This window comes from Ixodes scapularis, unplaced genomic scaffold (assembly GCF_016920785.2).
Source record: "Ixodes scapularis isolate PalLabHiFi unplaced genomic scaffold, ASM1692078v2 PGA_scaffold0__279_contigs__length_252992795, whole genome shotgun sequence".
Lineage (NCBI taxonomy): Eukaryota > Metazoa > Arthropoda > Arachnida > Ixodida > Ixodidae > Ixodes > Ixodes scapularis.
In genome coordinates, this window is record NW_024609835.1 from 66,503,418 (window position 1) to 66,529,135 (window position 25,718).

Sequence of the window (25,718 nt, forward strand, 5' to 3'; positions counted from 1 at the left end):
AAATATCACCATTAAGTTCTTAAATGCAGGTGCATTTAAACTACTGATTTGGGTCAGCTAGGTCAGTTTGTAGAGATGTTCAAGAGCCTATTGGAAACATTGCACTCTCCTTGAAACAACTTAACAACAAAATTATTCCAAAATTATTCCACGACTTCCAACTAATTTTCAGGTAGAGTATGCCCAACATTTACAAACATGCACAGCAGGCATGTCATAATTTTAAAATTAACATATAAAAATTTATTATTTTACATACACACACACACACCATATATAGGTATATATATATTTCTTTAAATTATGTGTGGACCCTTCAAAAAGGTTTTCAGTTATTTAAAAAAAAACAATTAAAAAAAAACCATTATTCTGACTTATTTTATAGGCTTTCTTACAACAGTTAAATATTGAAATCTACTACTACTGTAGTCAATTTTTTTTTTATATATACAGTTATTTAGAGCATTTACACGCACTTCTGCAGCTCCAATGGCTCTGTGCTCTTGCAATGAACTGAATACAAGACCTGATATTTCCAAGCAAAAACAAAATGATTGTTCAATTTCAACTTCAACCAACTGACACGGGTATTTTCAGCAATGTTTTGTTCAAGACTATTCTAGACAAGACAAGAGTTGATTGTATGGTTTTATTTTTCATTTCTTTGCGTGACACGTCTGTATAAATCTGTCCATTTTTTGGGGTCTTTTTTTCTTTTTTTTTTATATAGCTTCCGCTCTTCTAACAGCCCTGTGTTAGGGCTAACAGTATTAATAAATAAATATTGGAAGGAATATATAAAAAAAGTCAAATGATCAAGCACTTGCCCACACATTTCCACAATATCTGCAGCATATTAAATGCAAGGGCATAGAAAAATATGCCTCAGCAAAGTGCACACCCAGCTCGAGTAGCTCATCCATATTGCAATTTGTTTCCTGAGAGTGACACAAGCATAGAAGAGAGGATCAATCAACTGCGGGGGCAACCTTTAGTCAAGTGCCCAAAATGAACTCCCGAGGGTCCTCACACTAATCTGATATCTGTTGCTAGAGCACCTCTCGAAACAAGGTTCACAAGAAACCAACTTTGCAATACAAATTACAAAATATTGCAGGTGCACTTTGCCTTTCTCAATAAAAACAGTAGACTGATGTAGACAATTTCTAGTTTGTATAATGCCCTCCATACACGCAGATTATCTTCAGATATATGTGAGTATCTGCAATAAACATTTGGATTAGGCTAGGGATACACTCCATGGACATGGTGGCTTGGTTGTGAATACGGTCAGCGTAGAGGCAGGGTGCATGCCATCTCTAAAGATAACCCGTTTTGCTCCAATTATTTTGTCACAATTAGCTGCGAGTTCAGAAAGCTTGGTGCATCATGAGGACTCGTCACAAAATATGTTATTCCAAAACATCTCTAGCCTTTCCCTTGAAGGACAATCCATAGACACTTCATACACTTTTTCTTCAGAAATTAGTTGGGCTTCATGATTCTTTTTGACACAGATACTGTTTCAAAGGTTGACAAGGTGAATGTCTGTCTGCTCTTGTCCTTCGTCTCATAAAACCAACTCGCCCAAGTCGACACCCTACCGTATCAGATCTGTCGCATTGGGAAGATTTAGTTCTAGAAGCACATATGCCCCTAAAATGATGCTCAAGCCCCAAAAAAAGCAAATGATATATTGGATCTGAGTACAACTACGGATATAGATCGCAGAAGCAGATTGGATGTGGATGAAACATTTATGATGCGGTTTTGATGCAAATACCAAAATCACTATTTGTGTAGTGCAGGGCTGTAATTGTGTATGATATCTAAATGGTTTAACAAGTCTAAGAAAATTATGCCCCATGTTCATTAAACTAAAAGAGAGATTGCTCTTTAGGTTTAAATGAGATGGAAGTCACAAGTAAAAGGGGAAAAAAAAAAACTAGAAATCAGCGTGAAGTTGCAAAGACCAACCAGAAATATGCAAGGGAAAGTTCCAGGTAATACTGGAACTGAAATAAGTGCTGCTCTGATTGTTACCCTGTCAGGTAGGTGAGTGTACAAACTGGATCAAAGGCACAATCAGCTTGGGAAGTATTGACAAAAAGGCAATCAGTTAAACCAGATTTACAAAACACACTAACACAAATTTGGTCAACTGTGCCACTGGGCAGCACCAGGACCAGCAAGAGAGACACTTTGTTTTAAAGACAGGAAAGGGAGTCTATTGTTCCTCGATATTTCAGTCAAACGGCCATTGTGTTTCACCCAGACAATGGCCCCCACCATCATTTTCGCATCTAGCCATGAGGACAAACGTTTTCAAACTTTGAACAGCAACCACATATTGAGATTCAGACATGAGGATGTTTGCAAGGCCAGACCCAAAAGCAGGGTTCACGTCAGGCAGCGGGAGATTACTATTAGTGCCGGAAGCAACGAAGGTGAACAGAGGAGGGACGAACTAGGACGAACAAGGCTCGGAGGCTCCTGCTGTAGTACGATGAATGGCTTCCCAATGAAGCTTTCGATCAGGATGTATTGATTGAAATTATGATGGGCTACCAGGCTAGCGGCGCCTCGGTCGCCAAATACAACTGCCTCGGGGCGCACTTTCGAGTGCACAGCACGCACACTCGCTCCGGCAGAAGCGGCAATGCAAGAGACAGGGCAAATTGCGCTGGAGGGGGGACCTCTGTGTGCCCCAGCAAAACGGATCACCTTGACACTCGAGCGTGCAAGACGCGTCCGTGACCTAGATCCTTTGCCGCGAGAGCGCTACAGGCCCTTATGCAGCATGTCAACGTTGGCTTCACGACGGAGCGGGCCCGAAACACGGAAGCGGCAGAACACCGCCGCCGCCGGACACGGGGATCATCATCGGTTGGAGGGCCTAGGGCAGGCGACGTGGTCGCTCGCGGGCCGGTACGCGTTGCCCGCGCGCGTAGCGAAACTTTAAAAGCCGGGGGACCTGTCCGCGACGCGCAAGCAGCGCCAACGTCGAGGCGAGGGACGGGCGAAAAATATATAACAAATCGCTGGCGGCGGTCGAAGGGCCGAGCCGCCCGCTCGCCAACGCAGTTTTTCTTGCGTCGTCCTTACGTCAGGTGGCCCTTCCTGCTCAGAATTTCCGTAAAATTCGGCCCACGGCCGGGGCGCTGGTTCCACGACTGTGGCCAACTGCCTGCCGCGTCCCTGGCGCGTTTCGTTCCGCCGGCGTTACGAGGGGGACAAGCCTCCTCCGACTCCCCCAACCTGTTGGCCGAAGGGACACTCCCTTCGTTTGAGATGCACAGACGAGTTGTACAATGGTCGCGGGGCGAGGCCGCTGCATGCTACACGATGAGCGACGCCGCATTAGAGACGGATATTAAAATCCTGCGCAGCATCTCTCGCTCGCTGTTACCACGCCGCCCGATCTCGGAGGAGCTGAGCTCGCCGCAGAAGAAGCGCTCGAGACCAGCAAAGCTAGGCGTGTTGTGAGCTGCATCTTCGCAAAACAAACACAAACAAAAAAAGCAGATCTCGAGCAGCATTTTACAGCGTTGTGAAAACCAACAGGATGAGCGGTTTGAGTGAATGACACACCGCACGTCACGAACGTCGTCGCCCGACGTCGTCTCGCGAGCACTACCAGTACCGTAACGCCGGTATGCGCGAAGCGACAACAAAGAGTAAAGCTTATGGCGAATTCCACTGGTCGTTTTGGAGCGCGCCGGGATCGACTTTTCTGGAGCGAGCCTATTTCACTGGGCGATCGGGATTGCGACCGACATGTTTCACTGGTCGTTTTGGATTAGCTCCCGCTCCAGATCTTGATCTGGATCCGATGGCGAATTCCGCTGGGCGTTTTGAAGCGCGCCGGGATCAGTTGACCAGATCCGGAATGGAGCTCACAATCCGAACGGGGTCGCGCCGGCGATGGATCCCCGTGGAACATGACCACTGCTCCGGGATCGGCATTTGCTTTCATGTCATTCGACTGCCGGGGAATCCCCTTTCCGCGGCCGCCGCGGTCGTTTCGAAGACGTTTTCGCAATCGCGGCGCCGACACGTGTTCGACGCACGAGCGGCAGGAATGGCTCAGGAGCTTCTAGCAAAGATTGCCGGAATGCCCGTAGCGCGGCCAAAACCTTCTCTTCTCCCTCCTGGAAAACGAACCGGCTGTCGAGCCAAGAGGTAAAGGTCCTGTCACACTGAGGGGACAGTTGGACAAATCTATCCGGCAACACGGGGAAGTCGTGTTGCCGGCGACCCTGTCACATCGCGGCAACAACAACAGTCGGGCAACATGTTGCTGCCGCCCGGCAACAGTGTTGCCCGATTTGTTGTCCGACAACCCTGTCACACCGCGCTGACGGCGAGGACAACACTGGGAACACTCCGCCATCTTGATTGTTTACCTTCGTTCGTATGCGGCACGGAATCGCTGGAAATGTGACTCTACAAAGTGCTAGTGCGTTGGAAGTGCCGGGAATTACCACGGTACGACATCAACTAGTGGCTGTAATTAGAAAACTTGACACGGGGAGTATTTTCCGCTCTTTATTGTATCGAAACGTTCTTCATTCGCTGACAAAGCAGATAGCCCTAACCGAGGAAAGTGACATCGCTGATACATGTTCGGCATTTACGCCACAGTATGAAGTGTTTCTGTGTGGTTCTTTCATGCAATTCCTATTTCTACTGTGAAATTGCGTTAGCACCGGCAGTACCCCAAACCGTCTTTTGTAACGTGGTGTTGAGCTGAACCGACAGTGCTTCAAAACTGCGACACCATCGGCCTTCATAACAATCGGTGGAATAAATATTTTTCAACGCTGTCTACTTGTCTACCGCCTGCTATGTGATCGATTCATTCCCCCAAAACGTCCTGGGTATTTTTGAAACAAATCAGGTGTCTGGTAGCGGCTGGTTCCAAGTTCCAAGCATCAACGTTTTCGAGGTCGCGGCGCTAACACGTGTTCGACGCACGAGTGGCAGGAATGGCTCAGGAGCGTCTAGCAAAGATTGCAGGAATGCCCGTAGCGCGGCAAAACCTTCTCTTCTCTTCTCCTTCCTGGAAAACGAACCGGCTGTCGAGCCAAGGGGTAAGCAAGCGGCCATTACCATTTCTTCTGAGGCGAGATCAGGCGAGATGCCCGCGAGAAAGGAAGTCACGTGTGTGCGCCGAAGGCTGACCCGGCTGGCTTCCGGTTGAATCCGCCAAAATCGGGGGGAGCGACTTTTCTCGGATCCAGATCGAGATCTGGAGCGGGAGCTAATCCAAAACTACCAGTGGAACAAGTTCGTCTCGATCCCGATCGCCCCGTGAAATAGGCTCGCTCCGGAAAAATCGATCCCGGCGCGCTCCAAAACGACCCGTGGAATTCGCCACGAGAAAAGTCGCTCCAACGATTTCGGAGCCCTCGGCGCACACACGTGACTTCCTTTCTCGTGGGGCATCTCGCCTGATTTCGCCTACTGTGATTTCGCCCATCTCGCCTCAGAAGAAGAAGAAGCACGTCGCGGGCTGGGCTCCTAGATTGTCTCGACATCAGAAGAATTCGTAATGGCCGCTTGCTTACCCATTGGCTCGGCAGCCGGTTCGTTTTCCAGGAAGGAGAAAAGAAGGTATTTGCCGCGCTACGGGCATGCCGACAATCGTTGCTAGAAGCGCCTGAGCCATTCCTGCCACTCGTGCGTCGAACACGTGTTAGCGCAGCGTAGCGAAAACGTCTTCGAAACGACCGCGGCGGCCGCGAAAAGGGGATTCCCGGGCGGTTGAATGACGGGAAAGCATCCGCCGATCCCGGAGCAGTGGTCATGTTCCACTGAGGATCCGTAGGCGGCGCGACCCCGTTCGGATCTTGTGCTCCAATCCGGATCTGGTCAACTGATCCCGGCGCGCTCCAAAACGCCCAGTGGAATTCGCCATTAGTGGTCTGCATGCCAATGAAGCACCGCTAACTGCGTGCTCTAGCAGGCTCCGCGTGAACGTGAGCATTGAAATTGGCGTGCAAACAGCGTCGCGAGCAGCGAGAGAACAATCCCGTTTTGGCAATCGTCCCGCTCTCCTCAATGTGACCAAGTTGTAAACAATCTAGGAGACACCGGACTACGTGGATGCCTCGGCTTTCTTTTAAACGACGTTTACAGCGGTGCAAAATTAATTGATCGTATTTCAACTCGAACTTAAAAACAAAGAAACTCAAAACTTTTTGTAAGAACAAAAAATTGGGCATGGGACCCCGCCACTTTTTGCACCTGCCAGAAGAAAACGACGAGCGTGTTTCAGAAGCCACCCTCCAAGTAGCAGTTGGGGGTGTGGGCCATTCCCCGTTACTGGAGGTGCATTTCGGCTGTTTTAGGGGCTGGAAAGAGGGCCTAAACGGCAAGTAAAGGCGCCTCTAGGCCTACGCTGGGCAGTGGACAGATTTCGGTCGTCCAGTAGAGAGACTAACTACTCACCACGCCTTGTTTGCACTGGACCGCTTCTTCCGCACGACACAGCGGACACTTTCTTGGTTCTGGGACACCTTTCTCGCGTAGTTCCGATGCACAAATCATGTAGGCCCGCACTCAATCAAATTCCAGTCCGGCTGCTCCTGTGACACCTACAAAACCGCTAAACCTAGCCTCATACGGCCATCAAGTTTTGTGACGTCACTGACGTCACTGGATTCGCTGTTGCAAGAATGCGCCGGGAGGGGTCACCAAAATTCATTCACTCTTTACTGCTCGTTTTTCCAGTTTTTCTTTCTAGCGAACGAGAGATTTTTCACACAAGAGGTTACGTTGCCTATCTAACTACATAGATTATATTTACAACTTAAATGCCGTCCGCCGTCCCTACAAAATGCATGTCAATTAATAATCGTAGAGCAAAGAGTGCCGCATGCCAGGCAAGGACTGACGAGCACGAAATAGTAATACGGAAAGCCAATCAGGTTGTTGCATTATCTCGCGCTAGTTTTGAACCGGCTACACTTGCTGTAGGTCTCGATTGCTGTTCCGATTTAAATCGCACAGCTGAAATAAATGTTTCGTACGTCTCCCTTAATAAATCTCTACATTAGACCCCCCCCCCCCCCCCCCCCTTTTTTTTTTTCTTTTGTGATTAAACGCATTTATTTGGAAATATGAGACTAGCTCCATAAGCATATCATACCAACCGTTGACTGCTTTGATTTACTTTGGGCTTTAAAACTTTCTAGGCAATTTCACGGGCTTCGAACTTACGAAACTGCATTTATACTATGAAATTCAAGGGTTTGAGCTGAAGTTAAGAACAATTATGTACTGTATTAGATATGAATAGAACAAAATCATTGACTAAACAGTTGTGCAAGAGGTGTTCTTCCAAACCCTCGTTTTGAGCAGATTCCAACTTACGTTTAAACAACAGGGTGTCAGGGACAGAAACAGGTCCTGTTTCCGTCCTAGATGCTTTATCCTAACAAGTATTCGTAACTATTCACGAACGCGCTCGTTTTCAATTATTACAACCAGCAGGTAGCTTTTTTTTTTTTTTTTTTTTTTTTTCTACATGCAAAATACGTATTTCAATATTTAAGGACCCTGTTTAACAAGGCCATTCAAATCGTTCAGAATAAAAACTACCTGACATCAACTTGAACATTTACAACTCACTAGACTCAAGCCAGCTGAACATCTTCAATAAATTTGGCTCAAAACTTGGGTGGCTTTAAACTAGACACTATAGCACAGCAATTTGTGTACTACGAGAATACTACGCAGCCTTGTTTCCCTTATGGCAGCCCGGCCTCTAGCAAACACACTCAAGAGCCCGCTGGACTAAGCTAGGACATAAAACAAGGTCTCAAAGTTCTACCATTCACTCGATTCTGCATCAACAAATTGTAACAGCCTAGCATAAGCCTTGTAATACTGACGATGTACGAGTTTTTCAATATGAATTGGCAATCCACCGTTTTCAGAAATTTGGGTTTGAGAGTATGTGCACCTTTTTTCCCTTTCACCTTTTTGCACTGGTCAAGAGGAGTCGATACAACTATTCTGAAAGAACTTGGAGGAACCAAGATAATACACAATGAGCACAAAAGCAATGTTTGAGGAGCTCCAATCTAGGTTACTGCACTTCCCCAAATCTAAGCAAATCTAGCTTCGTTGCCAAGGGTACCCGTAATTAACGAGCTTCGTTGCCAGAGGTGCGACCAGTAACTCTGAAAGTGGTGGATTGTTACCTTTACCAGTAATTTTACATAATGTAGCTAACAAACAAAAAAAAGCATAAAAACCACCAAAAAATGGTGCAGTGTCGCAGTGGCCGACGGAAGCCAAAGATTGTGCTGGGTCCTAGAGAGACCCCTCTTCCTCATAAGGTCATTAAACAATGTTTTCCCAAACACAAACAGGAAAATCGAGGCAACAGATACTTGTGGGCAAATGCAACACCTTTAATGCAGAAATGGAACTATGGAATCCAGACTGTAATTTGTTCACAAAGATGTCACGGAGCAACACAGGTTGAATTTCAGAAAACGCGCACCATATATCAAAAGGCACAACCTGTGCTAGAGTGCTCAGTGGCTGTGCTAAAACTTTGGAGAAAATTTAATTCACATACAAGGCCAATGAAAGCTGCTTAGTTTGCCCGGAACTTCGAGGAAACAAGAGGAAAGGTCTGTCTGGAGATCTTTTTTGCACAACACATAGAAGCACTCTTCTTCACAAAAATGTTACCTTTTTGAAAGTACAACTTGTGTCAGAGCAAAGACTGTTTCTTTTTTTCTTTGCTTTATGGCCCACCATATTTTTTTTAGGATGATCTATCAATTCACGTTACATGTCTTATTGCCTCTAGCAAATCTGTACAGAATGGCACTAGCCGAGTGCATGAGAACACTTTGCAGCAGCCACCTGGCAACTCCTCAAGCTAAACCGCAACACAAAAATAAAAGAAACAAACAAATATTCTAATGGTGTATAAATGCTCAGTTTGTTTTGTGGTACCGGACATTTTTGCTTTTATCAGCAGAACTTCATGTATTCGTTATGTACAAAGGGTCTCCAACGTCAGAAAAAAAACAAAAACAGAGCAACTCCTTACTGAGTATAAATATGTAACCACAACGCTTCAGGACAGGGTTAACTGCCCACCGTTGCACTGCTGATGATAATGGTGACTGCGACACAGATGCTCCCGCGGCACTCTTTGAAATGTGGTGCAAAATAAATAAATTACGCGAGGAAAACCTATACAAAGACAACCCCGTCTTCCTATCCCCACCCCTAGCCCTCGCGGCAGAAGATACCCAACGAAAATTTACAGAGTTTGCGTGTAACCTTGCGAGTGGAACAGGCGTTCAAATGTCGCACTTGAGCATTATGCAATAAAATTACATCTCATAAGCCTGCATGTCTGACCATGCATGCCCAAAGAAAACACGGGGAGGATTCCTTCCGGCTTGCCAGTGAACAAAAAAAAAATGAAAATGCACAGGGCGGAGTTGCAGACGCTATAAATTCAAGCTCAAACACACTAAAAGAGAGATGTAACAGTTAGAGGGAGACATCACACAAGGTGCTTTTTCTTTCCCCCTTTTCACAGGAAATTAAAGCGAACAGGGAAAACACACGGACAAATAAAGGTGGGTTGTGCAACAAAAACAAAGGAAAATGTACAAGAGTTCCACGTCCTAGACTCCTTAAGCAACGAAAGCACAGGTGTTACCAGCAGTGACAGATGCACACCTTGCAAGCAACGCCTAACATCAACAGCTGCACACGCACAACGCACAGGAAGGTCGAAGCAAACTACAAAACGGAGCATACGTCCACACAACCATACTTTTCCCGGGTATTTCCGTACAACATACTCGTGGATGCGTGCAAGTGTCTGCCACGCCCGGCGCTTCCATGCCAGTCACTGGCGAGATACCAGCAGGGGAGGGCCCCTGCCTACACATGCGTTTTTGCGTCGACAGGGGGTGGAGGCCGTGAACACACCGCGAGGCGTCTCTGCCCTGTCGAGCAGAGACAGTGGCTCTCGAGCCACTGGAGCTGCTTCAGAATGGAGCCAATATGACAGAAATGCAGGTGGGTATGATGATTGTACAAATGCTCACATTACAGAAAAAAAAATAGATGAGTAAAAAAAACACAAGACAAGAAGAAAGACGGAAAGGAAAACGGTGATGCTAAAGTAACCGAAACGGCACATTCGAGGTTCCAAGATTGTTGTGTTTCAGTTCGCACAGCGCTACACTAGCGAGCGGCGGGCAACGCACGTCCCTTGCAGTTTACACAGGCACTTGTCTGTCTAGAGTGCTTCTTTGCCACAAGGAGGGAATGGTCTGCTGAACACACTAAATGACAAGCAACAAGCGGAGGAAAACACTCCCTCGCGCGAGTCCCCGGTCGCTCCCACTGCGACAAAGGTCACAGGCAGACATTCGTCTTTTCTAAAAGCCTTTACACGCGCAACCACAGTTCGTTTGGTTGAGTGCACCTTCCCCCCTTCCCCTTCCCCCAGCAGAGATGCGGGCCATCATTCCTTCGGACACCGTCGTAGAGCTCCGAAGCTCTCAGTGGGGGCGGGCATTGACCTCATCGTCAGACGACACTTCGCCGTAACTAAAAAAATCCCAGACGGAGCAGTATGCTTGTAGGACTCGAAAATTATCCTAGTAACAGCGTAAAAAAAGTGTATAAATATACTATATATATATATATATATATGTATGCATGTATGTAGGTATGTATAAATGTAACAAAAGTGAAGAAACAAGTGCGGGGTAAAAAAAACAAAAGAAAGAAGAAAGAATGAAGAGAGCAAGGTGGGGTGGGGCAGTGGTGGTTGGTGGTGGTGGTGAAGGGGTGAAGGGGTGTGGGGAAGGGGAGCAAGAACGCTTGTGCCACAAATGGATTCAAGAGGTGAGCTCTTCCCAGCGGCTCTCGAAGAAGGTGCGCATGTTGTGACCTGCCTGGCCGACAGGGGAGTCATCCTCGTTGAAGGTCTCGCAGTTGTCGAAGATTAGACGAGCGTCCACGGCAAACTCGTCCTTGCCCTTGTACCTGCGAGGGAACCATAGAGCCCTCTCTCGGTGACTGCCATAATGCTAGTCCTGGCTCTGCGAAACTTTGTCAATACTTTATTAGTGCGGAGAATCAGCCGAAAACCTTAACAGAATTGTTAAGAGGGGACACTACCCAAAAGGGTCACCTTTTGAACGTTTGGATTAATATGAATTAAGTGTGCCGTATATACTGGCAGTTTCTGGGCAGAATACAGTGAAACGTTTCATTTGTTTATGTGAATTGTGAAATAAATTATATTAAATTTTATCAGGAACATGCTGTCATTGTTTAAGGAAACTATCATTAAAAAACTAATGTAATACCCAACATTTTTCTTCACTAGAGATGAAGCGGAAATGACTGGAGAGTGCAACTGTGAAAACAAAATTTCCAAAACATAATTTATTTTATGTTAACATCACACTGAAAGATCGTATAAATTTTTTGCCATTTATGTTGTCGACAATATCTTAACATATTTTATAAACGACCATCCTAAACGTAAAAAGACAATTCCAATGATGTGATTGGCCTAAACCATTTTGGAGCACCTTTCGGAGCAGCCAAAATTGTGTTTTGGAGCAGCAAAAGTGGCCTTTAAAGCAGCCAAAACAGTGTTTCGGAGCAGCAAAAGTGGCTTCTGGAGCAGATATTCTTAGAAAAATTAATTGTTTTAAGCGCTGGACAAACGAAGCGCACTTTGCACGCCGCAATAAACAAATTATGGTCAAGCTAGACCATCTGGGAGTCTTTCAATGTGTAACTGAAATGCCAATGACAGACATGTTTTGCAATGATTCAGTTAAATTGTACCCCCTATAAATAAAGAAGAACCAAATTGCACACATTATAATTTATTTTACAATGATCAGCTTAGTAGTAAATATCACAGCTTTAGGTTGACTAGTTATATAATATAATAAATGGAAGCAGTCTCCGACTGACGAAACACGTAACTACTGCAGTGCAATGCGATATTGTTCACTAGACAAAAGTGCATTACGACTAGCGGGTGCTTCTCTTTTTCTTTTTCGAAACTTTCTGCAAGGCTGCTGCAAGCCTCGCTTTGTTTTCGGCCAGTAATGAATGTCCACTTTCAATGTCCCCAAAGAGACGTTGAGACATCCCACAAGTGTACAGTGCTGCAGGCGTTGCTGAGCAATTCCGAAAATCCGCTTGCCACCGTTTTACTGTTTACCAACGAGCCAGATTTTCGTCAAAAGTAAGCGAACGTGAAAACATAGATTGCAAGCGCCCTCGCTGGTGCCTCTGCCGTGCAATCATGTTCGCATGCACATGAGCACAACTTCGGTAGGCTTGAAGTTGCACGTGCCTCGTCGCGCGAGCGGAGTGGCTGTTCGATCAAAACCGAAACCATGCCACTCCGTCGCCAACTGGTTCCCAAAAGTGTATTCGAAATGTAACGATGCAACTGTCCAGCATACAAAAAACAGTCCAGCGGCATGTGCCTGCCAGGTCGACGGGGCAAGGTACAAGCTAAACAAAGAAAAAAAGAACCTGAGCACGTAGATGCAAGAGATGGCGAGGTAGGGTAAAAAAATTCTTGCAGCACATTGTGCAACGACGAGACAAACAAGTGTGTGGGTTCCACGAGCAGATATTGCCTTCTTTGCTTTAGCTCACTACTCTTCACCAACTTTCTTTCAAGGAAGACTTTTCACGTACCGGGGTCCCTCTCGAAAAAAAAGCCTACCGAGGGAAACCTAGATAATTAATACTTCAACACAGCAGTCTTCAAGTTAAAGAGGGAGTCTTGTAGTAGCGTATGATTTAAACAAGAACGGGAACGTTGATGAACATGCGGCAGTCCTTACATTTCAGTTTAAAAAGCGCTATATCTGCAGCGACGTGGGGACGGCAACACGCGTCCCCACGTCGCAAAAAAAAAATGGGGGTGTCAGTGTTTCTTTAAACTGCTGGATTCATCCGTTGAGAGGGTTGGAGCCTTCATGTTCGAAAAATTGCTCAAAGGACCTAGCCTTCGCTTGTAGCATCGGGTCACTCACTGAGATGTTCTTGGCTTGCATTTCGCAAAACCACCTAAACAAAGCTCCTCTTTCTTGAGAATGAAGAAGAATCTTGCTGTAGCTGCTTTCGTACCTGCTCCAAGTTCTTCCAGACAGTAGAAACCGTTTTGTCAGCAATGATGTACTTCACTGCGACGGAAGCTTTTTTTTTCATATCACTTTTGACATCTTTGACGATGCTTCGTTTAGTTTCGAGAGACAGGGCTTGTCGTTTCTTGGCCTACTTGGGCTTGGGAGACAGGGACAGATCGGAATGGACTGTCGATTTCAGCACGATATGCTTGAGGCGGTCCACGCGCAGTCCAAACAGGACGTAGAGCAAGCCAGCAAGCTGCAAGAAGGGAAACTAGAGACTATCCGGCTGTCCAGCTTTCGTTTTGCGCGCGGTGTAAGAAAGGAGGTTGATTTTGCGTCACTCGAACGAGGGGGTGAAACCAAAAGAGCAAAAGGCTTGTATGGCTCGCGAGAGCTATCGGAGTTGAGCACGCGAGTGCGTGTGTCGCACCTCGCTGCCTTGCAACATTGTAACTCGCTGTATTGTCATTTGTTTGAAAGAACCGAATTAGATGGACATCTCATAATTCTAACTTATTAGCAAATACCTTCAGGGCAGCATATACTGAATACATGTAGAGGTTGTAGGAGTGTGGCAGATGTAGAAATATAGACTTGCCAATAAAAGCTCACTCAATGATTCCAACTAAGTTTTCTTAATGCTAAATTTAGGTTGAACAGAAATGTATTACCAGATTCACCACTTGCTGACGGTAACTCTGTCAAATGGCCACAACATTTCAATATCCTTCCTAGAAGTTCTTCTTTAAAAAAAATGAATATTTTGATTTGTCAGTTAATAATACCGGTTACCGGTAAATAATTTTTGGTAACGGTTACGGTTTTCATAAATTTCAAATAACGGTTTCGTTCCGGTTATGGCTACTGAAAAAATTTTCTTCCGAAACAGTTTTTGGAATCGGTTACCGTTTATATTCCTGCTTGAAACCGACCACAACGGACATGAACGCTGGATCCACAAACACTCAGAAAAAGCTACAACGGCAACGATCCCACCGGCCGAGCGATCAACAAGGGCAAGCTCGGCAGAATGTTGGCCTAGCAAGGCACTCCGACCTGCAGCGTTGCTCCAACGGTTCCTGGCCAAAACCGTCCGCCCACGACCAGCTAGTTTGCTGAATGGAATATGCCCACGCCACCCTTGTGGACCCTTCCCGTAATAATAGTTTGATCGATGACCTCAATTTTAGATTAAGAGGTCAATCTCTGCTCCTAGTTTTCCGAGGCAGCAATGACGAACGCTGTCGTCGAAAAAAAGACTCTCATCGATTCTACCTCCTTGTTTTGTGTGATATAGAGCTCAAATAAACGCCATATGAATTACTTTCACAACGTGGTATGTACACTTTGTTATTAGTATGCCAATGTTATTCCGACACAACGGTACGTCAACACTGTAGAGCTAGAACGGTGTCTTGGGAGTGACGCGATGACGGTCTGACTTTTCTTTGCCGCGTGTCACGTCAGCATCCAGTTGCAATCGTAAAAAATTGGCCCCGAAGCGCTTACCAAGACGCAGTCCAACAGCGCAAATCCAGCACTTCGACCAAACGCGGGCGTCCACTCCGAGTGTGAACAGGTGCTTACGTGACTCTTGCTGACGCTCTCACAGTTCAAACATCTTCTTTAACGTCGGCTCGCTCCTGCATCTCCGAGGCCACGAAAATGCCGTGGCGATTTGTTTCTATCCATGCCGCTTTCCAAACAACCGGTACGGGCCATCTTCTTTTAGCAACGATGACAACTCAATTGCTACGAAGTCAACACAACATTGACTTTGTAGCAATCGAGTTTGTAGCAGTTGACGAAAGCGGTTATCCCCGCCTCCCGGCATTCGGGCCCCGTTTGAATTGTGTCAGCGTCGACATTTCACTGCACAGACATGAACCCCAGACGAGCGTTGGAGGGAAGGTCGCCTGCATTTGTTAGCCGAAGTCCCTGTGCTCCGAACTGCTCCGAACCATGTCGAGCTCTTCGGTTGGTTGTTCGTGTTGCCAAAGACACCGTCGCCATAGCAACGGCCCGCTCTCGCGGGTATCGGGAGCTTGCGGTAGACCGGAAGTTCTGATTTTTTTGTACGAGAACGACGGACTTAAGATTGCGTTCGTGAATACCGATTTCTCCCCTTACGATGTTCTTAACTTACAAAATTCTTAGCTAAGTTGTGATAACTTAAGAAGCTCTTCGTGAATCTGGCCTCTCAGAACTTTAGTATCTCTATGAGCAAGCTGGACTGACTAGAATAAAAAAAAACACACACTTAGGATTTTCAATATTAAAAAAAAATATATGCTTGAAGCTAGTAATTAGGACCCTAAAATGAAAGGTGGCATGTTCTTCATATCCAACTTGCTGTTTAGTGGCCGGCAGGTGTATTCAACTTGCAGGTCAGTTACGAAAAGGTTTCCATATATGGGACAACCAATTATCTCATTTAATCCTTCTTACGTTTAGGACAAGACAGCACCAAAATGGTATGCAGTATTTGGGATGTAGAAAGAACGACTTTGTTTAACCTCGTGAGGTCGTCATTGCTTTCATGAGAGATTAGATAATCAATGAATGCATGCGAGAGCTTTTTTTGTTTTGTTCTGTTTTGTTTTAGCACGACATTTGCGTTTAGGAGCAGGATGGCACAGCGAAAGTGGATTGGCACCAGTATGGTACAACACTTCCAGACCTGGAATTTGTAGAAGTTTCAGTTTACATATTTGGCATTTCTTGGGGTTCTTTGGCTTCCTCACTCTATATTTTTCTAGACTTCCAAAGAAACAAAAGTGATTCCTTCGAGAAGGGAAAAGGTGAAAGAAATGACAAAGAAATGCATTCACAACTGATTGTAAGTGCATGGTGAACTGAGTCCTATATTTCACCTATTTTCCAGTGTCACCTAGCTCGTCAAGCTTTTGGCAGCACCTTCCACAGTCTTTAACAGCTTTCCTGTTAATAATATTCGAGACTTGTAGCTTCAAATCTCGTAAAATGTTATTTTTGTCTGCCTGTTGCCATTACGACAAACACTGCAGACCACTATCTGACCAAGATAAAACAAGTCATTGCATTTTGTATCTTGGCACATATCAAGACCCTATCAAGCAAAAAATATAAAATGTTGTTTAAAAAAAAAAAGTTTTCGGAATAAATCTAACTTTCCTGAAAAGTAAAAATCATCCCTGGCCAGCAGAAACACAGAGGCCTACATATGAGCACAATCCTGTCCAAAAAAAAACAACCAAACTCTACTAACTTTCCCAGAAAGCTTCAATTACACTAAAAAAATTGCATGGTGTATTTTATGTGTCAATGCGAAGACCTTCATGAAACCGGCATCTTATTAAGAATAAATAGGTCAACAAGTTTTCATAAATTGAACACTTTTGCCCTCAAGCGTACTGGGCCAACAACGAGGAACACTTTTTCTGCTTTTATTTAGGGGTTCAAAAGGCCATAAAATTCTAGATCTAAAAGAACAGCCTCAAAAATAAAATAATGACCAATCCCACATTTCTACTTAGACACCATATTTTTCACTAGACCAGGGGTTCTCAAACTTTTTGGACTCACGGAACCCCAGGAAGCCCAAAGACTGCCGCGGAACCCTCCCCGACCTCCACATTTGCCGACCGAGAAGCAACAGATGCACAATTGTAGGAAATTTAGCTTGTGTCGCTTCCCATATATCCCCACCATATCAATCGCAATGTCAGTACAAAGTGAGATGAAGGTGCTTCGCATGGTCCTGCTGCGCAGCCTGCGGCGTGGGGGGGGGGGAGGAGGGTGAGGGGAGGGGGTTGCAATTTGGGTGTTTACGGGACCCATGAGACCAGCTCGTGGAACCCCTGTGTTCCCCGGAACCCAGTTTGAGAACCCCTGCACTAGACAGTAACAATATGTACAGTTTCAACATAGTAGGTTTTTGAATGAACCTCAACAAGAAAATGTAAAAATCATAAAAACATTAAAAAAAAAAAAAAATTTGTACAGGGCTCAAAGTTAAAGGGGTCATGAAACGCTTTTCCAACTTTTTCCTGTTTAGCTTTCCTCCTCAACTCATAAATCGCGCATTCCACCAAACAGTTAAAAAAGACGAAAAGGGGGAGTCCCCTCTTGCTCGCACTCTCGTTTGTGTAATCCCCGGACACATCCATTCTCCCCCTATACTCCGTTTCACCTTCAGTCCGAGCGCAGTGGACGCCACGAGCCATCCCAGCCGATCCAGCGCCGGGAGAAAGTCGCGTGACCTGCCGGTGGGGCGGGGCGACACAGGGAGCTCAAGGTCGCGTGACACTCCCTCAACGCCGCATTGGCTGGGATGGCTCCTAGCGTCCGCTGTGCTCGGACGGAAGGTGAAACGGAGTATAGAAGATTAGCCCGTCGCTCAAAATTCAGACAAAAGTTGCTTTCGCCACCCCGTTCATTCCGAAGCTGACAGTGCTGTTGAAGCTATGTGCTCAGTGGGCCAGCCACACTTGCCACGTGAGCGTGGCAAATGTGGCTGCAGAGAATGAAGTCAGGTGATGAAAGGGAGGCGGCTGATTGGTCCGGCAAGCGCGTAGCTTCCAGCACAATGTCAGCTTAGGGGTGAAGGGAATAAGTGAGGTCCGGTTGCGTGTGACGTCAGTTTGGACCCGATGACGCGCTTTTGGGACCGTGGATGTATCACAGTGAAAAGGCAGAGAGGTTGCGAAGGGGAGGAGGTACGAAATAGTCCGCTTTGTTTTCAAATTTTCGCACTGAAAGTCAGGCTTTTGACTTTCTACCTTTTTTCTTTTGATCCACTGAACGATGTGCTATTAGAAAAATCCCAATCTAAAATGATTTATCCCAACCCAAAAATCGTTTCATGGGCCCTTTAAGAACATTAGTACAGTAAGACCTCGTTATAACAAAGTTGAAGGAGCGGTCGTAATTATTTCGTTATAACCGTTAGTTTGTTATAGCCACTGTCCAATTCTTCCCACTTTTAGTAAACAAGGGAAATTATGATTGCTTTGTTATATCCATTAGTTTGTTATATCCCATTTTGTTATAACGAGATTTTAGTGTATATACTAGTACTTATATGTTCTCGTTTTCAATGTATGTATACTACAGGAAAGAGTTGAAAAGTACTGAGAATAGCCCCCAAAGAACAACAACTATTTGCACCAGCAAAAGTGCACTGAAACGGTTCTAGTTCTTAGCTAAGACAGTCGTAACAAGAAGAAAAAAGCTAAAAGGAAAGTGCACTGACTGGTTGGCATCCAGTTTGGAGCGCATGGTGCTAACGTCCATGGGCTTTTTGATGAACTTGCGGTACGACGGGAATTGCTTGGTGTTGACGGGCAGCAGGAACGGCCAAGCATCCTTGTGCTGCTCTAGCTCGTCCAGAATCTGTCTGCTCGACAAAAATGGTTACGCACGTTATCAGTAAAGTACAGTTTGGAGGAATGCTGGAGTGAACAACAAACTCAAACTGAACCACAAGAAAACCTGTTCTAGACTCGAAACACCAATCGGAGAAGCTTTCCGGGTACCACAGTGAGACTAAGGGAGGGCGGGCGTCCAGTACCTGCAGGCGGCCAGGTCCTTGAGCACCTGCGACTTGTTCTTCTCCCTGCGCTCCGATGCCTTGGCGGCTTTGCTGGGGCTGGCAGTGGCTGGGGCAGCCCCCTCGCCCTTCTTGGAGGGAGGGGCCTCCTTGGCTTCCTTGCCCGCCTGGTCCTTGGACTCCTTTGAGGGACGGCCCTTCTTGCGGTTCTTAAGCGGGAGAAAAGAACCCACCCAAGGACATCACAACCGGGCCCTGCACACCACCTCGAGCAAAGCATGCAGCCGCGATAGTTTGCTCTCTAAACGCTCGTCAAGGTGCGACTGTAGCCGGAGGGTAAGAACAACTTCACAAAAATTGCCCGGCTTAGACATTCTGTCAAGAGCGACGAACGTGCGACAGCACCAACGCGTGCTTCCTTCTCTTCTACGCAGCCCCCGTTCCTACACAGTGAAGGGGTGGAACAAGGGAATGCTAGCACGCCACCTCCTTACACCCACCCCCGCGCACATTTGGCGCGGTGCTGCATCATGGGTTGTGCACGCTGAGACGTCAAACCAAGAGGTGTGTTCCATTGTTGACACTCTGCCATGGCCTCGCCACGGTGCAGACGACACCGACGAAGTGGGCAAGAATGTCTGTGCAGGATGCCACACAAGGCTGCTTCTTTTCAAAAGGAACCTGCCTTTTTTGTGTGTGTTGGTGCAATGCAGAGATGTTTCTCGCGTTCGCCTATGCGGACGGCATTCGCTCGGTTGCCAGTGCAGTCACCAGCGACGCAGACTGTCGCATGCTCAAGGAATCACCTACGCAGTAATGGGCCCCACAGAAAACAGTGCATGGGTACTTTGGACTGGATGTCAGGAGATTTTTCTTTTCTAATCCTGCCAATTGTATAGAGAATTTGTTTAGTCCGCGATCGAAAATGTCAATGACAATTATTTTGTGATGGTGCCCAACTATGACCAAACAAATCTTTACAATCACACTTGTTTGAGCACGCCTATACTGGTAATTGTGACGGCTACCGCATCAATGAAGGCAATAATATTACTCTCGATGAAGACTTCCTTTCGCTTGCTCGCTTTGTTTATTTAACATTCATAAATGCTTAGGTCGTACAATATTCAACTGTTTTAGAGAATTTAGAGGAAGGTGGCACTATTTTATGGCGTGCTGGTGGGTTTGTAAAGCCCGGCGATGGCAACACAGGTGAGACACTAAACGAAAGAATGAAAGCTTCAGCAAGTTACCTTTGAGCAACCTGAACAGGTCCACTTTCCCTTGGGAGGCCTGCAAGAACAAAAGTGCAAGCTCGTACAAAGAAACAGTCACTAACCACTGCAACAAAAAATAAAAAAAGGGGGAAAAAACGCTAAAATTTTTTTTATGTTTTTCGTAAAATATGTTAGTCAGGACAAAGCTAATAGAAAGTTGCCGAACGCAAACGGAGGCGTAGCCTAAAACAAGGCGTGCAGGCATAACCTGAAGCAAGGCGCTATTTTACGGCTTTCTGAAGCCCGGTTAGACGTAATATAGGCAAGTTTTTTAATAGGCTGATTTTTCGGACTAGTACTCTATCATTCAGACATTTTTTTAATCCCTACGAAGTCCGAAAAATCAGACGGCGACTGTATATAGACTTGATCCTTAGATCAAGGTGAATTAAGCAGCTTCTTTATTTAAGTTTTTTTTCTAGTTCACTTAAAGGGACACTGAAATGCAAAAAACCAGCTTTTTATAAATTTTTACGTAATTATTTATTTTTATTATTTATTTATTATTTTATTTTTACGTTAATATTTACATCTTTTAAAACACGTTTCTTGATACAATTTTTCCGTGAAAATCATTTTTGTGCAATATTTACGTTGTTCGATGCAATTTAGGTGGAAGTCACAGCCCACTCTAAGCCCCACCCACAGATGAGTGGCCCCGCCCGTTACTACTGGATTGGCTTGGCTGCTCGGCCAAACGCGCTCGCAAGCCTACAGACTGCCGCGACATTCGGTGAGTCTAGTTCGGCATCTGACACCGCCTGCATCTATCGGCGTCTGCAACGCCCATGACAATTCCCGTGAGACGCGGCCGTGATACGGCACGTTGGCGTCCGTTACCGCCTGTGTCCATCTGCTATTCTGCCTACATCTAAAAACGTCTGCAATGCTCGCAAGCCGCGACCATGAAAGCAGCATTGTAGCGTTCGATCATGCACAAGCCACAGTCAGATACAAGCGTCTGTCAGCGTCTGTTGATATGCAGTAAAAAGAGAGCGGAAGGACTAAAAAAATTTCACAAAAATAAATACATATGCAGTTTTTTCAGCTTTTCTGTTCTTGATGTTGTTTTTTCACAAAGCATTCGCAAGCAAGGTGGGTGAGCGTCATAACGCACAATTAAGTTTGAAGGTTGGCTGGGGTAAGTAGGCTCGGTGTAAACAGCAGATACAACGAGATGTTTATCATTGTTACAAGTGGCCGTCATCAACTTGTCATTCCTGAATCACTTGGTCCGATTCTGCTTGCTATTTTCAGTATCGACGTGAGCCGAATGCCCGATTGCATCCAGCCAAATGGCTCGCATATTTCTACCTATGTATCTAGGTATCTTCTCGGTACTGAAATGGCAGCAACTATGACAGTTGCACAACTCAAAGAGCAGCGGGGTTACTTTTATGGTAGCCAAAATCTCTATTCAGCATCAACACTCGCAACAGACAAATCAAGCCAGATCAAGCAAAAGAGCTGACGTGGGATGTTAGACTTTGGCCAGTCCCACTACGAAAACAAGCACCCGCACAGAGCTTCCAAAGGCGCATATTTGCGACAGTTGTTTGCTGCAGACTAGGTCGGTTGAGACATCTTCATCTAAACACCTCGGTGAATGTAAAGACTCACACTCATAAAAAGAAACCAGCTCAATGAGATACGCACATTGAGCACGCCGCAAACGCTGGCAGCCATGTTTGTTATCGTTCGAAACCAAACAGAAAAGGTAATCTCGAAATGACTCTATCAAGATTATGTTTCTCAAACATAAAAATATTGTCGATAAAAATACCATTTGGCCACAGAGAGACAATTTTCCAACAAACTTTCACACATAAATAATCTCTCCAACCACTGAGTGTCGGTAAACGGTGCTCAGCTAGCTAAGCACCTTTTGTTATAGGTGGGGCCTAAAGCAGATACTACCCCATCCTAAATTGTGTCTAGCAACGTAAATAAATGCAAAAAAAAAAAAAAAAAAAAATTGTGAAATACTTAAAGAAGTTTATCCCATCTATCACTTTTTTAATTTTAGTGTCTTTTTAGAAAACACATTAAGTAGATTCAATGATGGAAGTGCCATTTGACCTTTTGGAGCAGGCCTTGTAGCAGGCAAAATGTGGTTTTGGAGCAGGTAGTGGCCCTTTTGGAGCAGGACCCGGCATATGTTGGCATGTTACTTGAAAATGAAATAATGCTGCATTGCTATATAAAGCCCATCTCTATTATTGGAACACAGCGCCTGTCGCCGTTTTAAAAAGGATATATAAAATTCAACAAAGTAAACAAAAAAAAAAACATTTTTTTTAAAATAAAGTTTATCTGATCGTCAGATAAACAAATGCAATTAAATATGTCACACTGAGTTCTGATGGTACAGGATATTTAGTTTTATCAGCCTGCACTTCTTTTAAGGTATCTGCAGCAGCATCTAACGACCCTGACTGTTGTGGAATGTTTTAGTTCAGATTAGAGTTGTCTTTTGGGCAGCAGCTTCAAATATTGCGGTATCTGATATTCGCTTCAAAACTTTCGATTCATTTTCGATGTGCTGGCGAAGTCACGATCGGATCACGGCGAGTTAACCTGTTGAGTGCGCTCCTTGGCATGCACCGACGCGCTGCAGAGAAGCAACACCCGCGGAGCAGACACCGCAGTCGCGCGATTTGCGCAGTGCTTTGTGCTCCGAGAAGGACGGTGAGGCTTTACCAGCACTTTATCCAGAGTTTGGCGCAACTCAACTATACTTCGTTTCAGCTTCGGTGTGAGTGCAGCCGAAGCTAAGAGTGCGCGCATGGAGCCCGTAACGGTGCCCAAACTGCACGAGCCCACGCGCGAGTAGGAATGCACAGAGCATTGGGCTTGTGCTAGCTTTGACTTCGCTAATAGCTAGCGCACGGGAGCAGGGCAGTCCAACATTAAAAACATCCACAAGCTCGGCCTTTTTTTTTTAAATAGGCTGCTCAGTGGGATGGTTCTACGCTTAGCCTCTGCGGCTTTAGTCTCAGATGTTGCTAACGTTGTTCCTTTCAATGACGATGATGATGATAATGCGCCCTCGCAGTTTCTATTTGCGTTACAGTTGCGGCGCGGAAAATACCGCGGTACCGCCACGCGCTCTGATAAGACTTCAATTTTTATTTTTTATTGCTACATCTCATCTCAACGCAGGCATGGTACAATTCTTCGGTAAAATGACAATTTGGCGCTACATGTAGCAGGATTGCGTCCTTGGCGCAATTTGGCGCAATTGGCGCAGCACTTCCATCACTGCACTGCAGCGCAAATGACCAGCACATAATTCCATGCAGTTGCATTGCCATCTTCATAAAGGGGCGTTGAGGCACTCCGGAAGAAATGCGTTTGACACTGTCTACTGCTTCGGGGAAGTGCTTACTTTGAAAGAGGAGGTTCCAGGCAAGTCAGGTGGAAGACCTTGGGACAGGCATCACAGCGGACCAGCTTGCCTTTCTTCCCACAAAGGACACAGAGTTTTTCATCCTGCGTCTGCAAGAGAGGTTAGAGAAAAGATAGTTGTAGGATTAAGCAACAAACAAAAATACAGCAGCACATTCAAGAACAAAGCCAAGTGCTTCTCTCCAGCAGAAATTAATGAGACAACAAGGAGACAAAAAAAAAAAATATGCATGCCATAACCCATATCAATGTTTACTTTTTACTTGCAGTGAGTCAAGTTTTCAGGTGAAATCTTTCCATACATCTGCATACTTTCCAAGCGACAAGCAAACAAAAAACAAAGGTTCCTACAGAAAGCTCTCTCATGCATGTACCGTCCATTATTTCTGACAGTTTGCTGGGCACACAACCAGACAGTGATATTTTATCTGCGAGTGAGCGTGCTGAAGAGGATATATGTACCATATTTTTTTTCGTCCAAGCAAAGGGTTTGTTATCGAAATGTGAAAACATGCTCCAACCTTGTTTAGGCACTCGTAGCAGTACCAGTCTCCATCAGGGATGCGGTCCATTTTAGGCTGCGGAGGGAAGTGTGAATCAGCGTCAAGGAGGGTCAATTTCAATTGATGAATGAACAGCAGTTGTAAAGACAGCACAACCTCCGTGAGATGAGGTTTGCTTGAACAGATGGTCAGAGAGCACAAGGCTTATTCAAAACATCAATGTATTTAGAAAAAGTATTTATGCATTAAGCAGAAAGAAAAAAAAGCATCAGGTTTTATGTCAAAGCAACTAAGTTTTTGAGCAATGTCCCAGTAATTTCTCAGTGGAGACACACTACGTTGCACTTTGTAGTCGAGCACAAAACATGGTTTGCGCCAGACTTATCCCGTAGGTACCTATCTAACTTTTCTTAAATATTATGCATTTTTTTCATATTGACAACCAGAATTTTAAGCATCCCATTACCAGTAACTCCAGACTTTTGTGAAACCAATGAGTATAAATACTGTCCTTTTATGAAATACCTCATTGATGCGACAGACCCTGGAAATTCTGGTGGATGCAGTACCCTTGCAACTCACCTTGAAGCAGTAGGTGTGATAGCCTTTGTCACAGCCGTCACAGAGGAGCAGCATCTCTTCATTGTCCCCACTACGACAAAACTGGCAGCTCTGAAACAAGGAAGGGCTGATCAGAACATCCCCTCACAGTTCAGCTTGCCTTTTCAATTCCAGGACTACTCCTAAACATCAAAGGCCATAAGTATAGAACTTTGTTTCTTTTGCTTGCTTACTTCATTCATCTCGGCTCACAAGGCCTTCCCTTGAACAATGACTGGACCCAAAAGTTGTTTTTTTTTTCTTGGGGCAATCACAAGAAAATCTACCAATGGCTGCCTTTTACAAAAACATATTTTGTTGTCGGCAACTTTCTGGTTAAAAATGCCACAAACGAGCTCAGCTCATTTGAGGCACTGATCATAGATGGCAGCACTCGTTTTATTTGCCGTATTTTTCTTTTCTCCAACGTTGGTAGGGTAAATGAAAAGGTATTCTGGCAACAGTCATTTAAAAATCCCGTCGCTAGCCGACGGAGCATGCGGAACTTCACTGCAAAAAAGAAAAGCGATCGCCGAAGAAGGCTCGATTGACCCAGAAGAAGTTGAGCTTTGTTCCTCGAGTGAAGACAACAATGACTTTTGTTGCTGAACTTGCCTCTTCAACTGAATCTGATGACGACGACAACAATAATTCGGATGGTGGCGGCTCTACCACACAGTCCGCAACCTCAAATAAGGTGGCTGTAGCGTACTTGGTGTTTTAGCATGAAAACATCAACAGGACTGCCTCAATTTAGTGTATTTCTTCTTTACACTAAACCCCGGAAGATGTAAGGTGCGTAACGCGCATGAGCACGACCTTAACAAGGTTCATGCACGCGCAGAAATATACCGATTTTCGCATCATAAACTTTGGAAATTCTACGTGTGATACTCCAAGAACAAAACTTCTCAACAAAAAAATATGGCATTTTTAGGTTACCTTAATAAAAAAAAAAAGTGGCACTTAAAGGGGCCCTGCAATCATATTTAAGCAACTACCTTTTTTGAGGTTTCCACGTCTCTTGGAGTCCGGGCAAGCCAGCGGGCACGGAGAGAGTAACTAAATATCAGTGCGTCATATCTTAACCGGACGGCGCGGAAACCACCTCCACCGACGAGGGCGACCCGCGGTACCAAAAGTGCGCAAAATGTGACGTGTTTGGTCCTAGGCTTACTACTGGTCAGAGCCGCTAAAAGCTTTTTCGTAGTCGAAATACAAAATATAAGTG

At 45.4% G+C, this 25,718-nt stretch overlaps 2 protein-coding genes across 6 annotated transcripts in view; both read right to left on the bottom strand.

The window, feature by feature from the left end:
• The window catches only part of LOC115317521 (CLIP-associating protein 1), a 165,829-nt gene extending 159,185 nt beyond the window's left edge, over positions 1–6,644 (bottom strand). The window contains exon 1 of the mRNA XM_040210576.2: positions 6,454–6,644. The gene's annotated coding sequence lies outside the window, so the exon portion shown is untranslated. The remainder of the gene's footprint in view (positions 1–6,453) is intronic.
• A 1,757-nt stretch (positions 6,645–8,401) lies between these two features.
• The window catches only part of LOC8023937 (bromodomain adjacent to zinc finger domain protein 2B), a 96,785-nt gene continuing 79,468 nt past the window's right edge, over positions 8,402–25,718 (bottom strand). For all 5 annotated transcript variants that reach the window (XM_029966339.3, XM_029966344.4, XM_029966342.4 and 2 more), the window contains 7 exons: positions 24,470–24,559; positions 23,906–23,962; positions 23,365–23,474; positions 19,953–19,992; positions 18,721–18,908; positions 18,403–18,546; positions 8,402–11,043 (listed from right to left, as the gene is read on the bottom strand). In XM_029966339.3, coding sequence (XP_029822199.2) covers positions 10,896–11,043; positions 18,403–18,546; positions 18,721–18,908; positions 19,953–19,992; positions 23,365–23,474; positions 23,906–23,962; positions 24,470–24,559 — 777 coding nt within the window. In that variant the 3' untranslated portion in view covers positions 8,402–10,895. The remainder of the gene's footprint in view (positions 11,044–18,402; positions 18,547–18,720; positions 18,909–19,952; positions 19,993–23,364; positions 23,475–23,905; positions 23,963–24,469; positions 24,560–25,718) is intronic.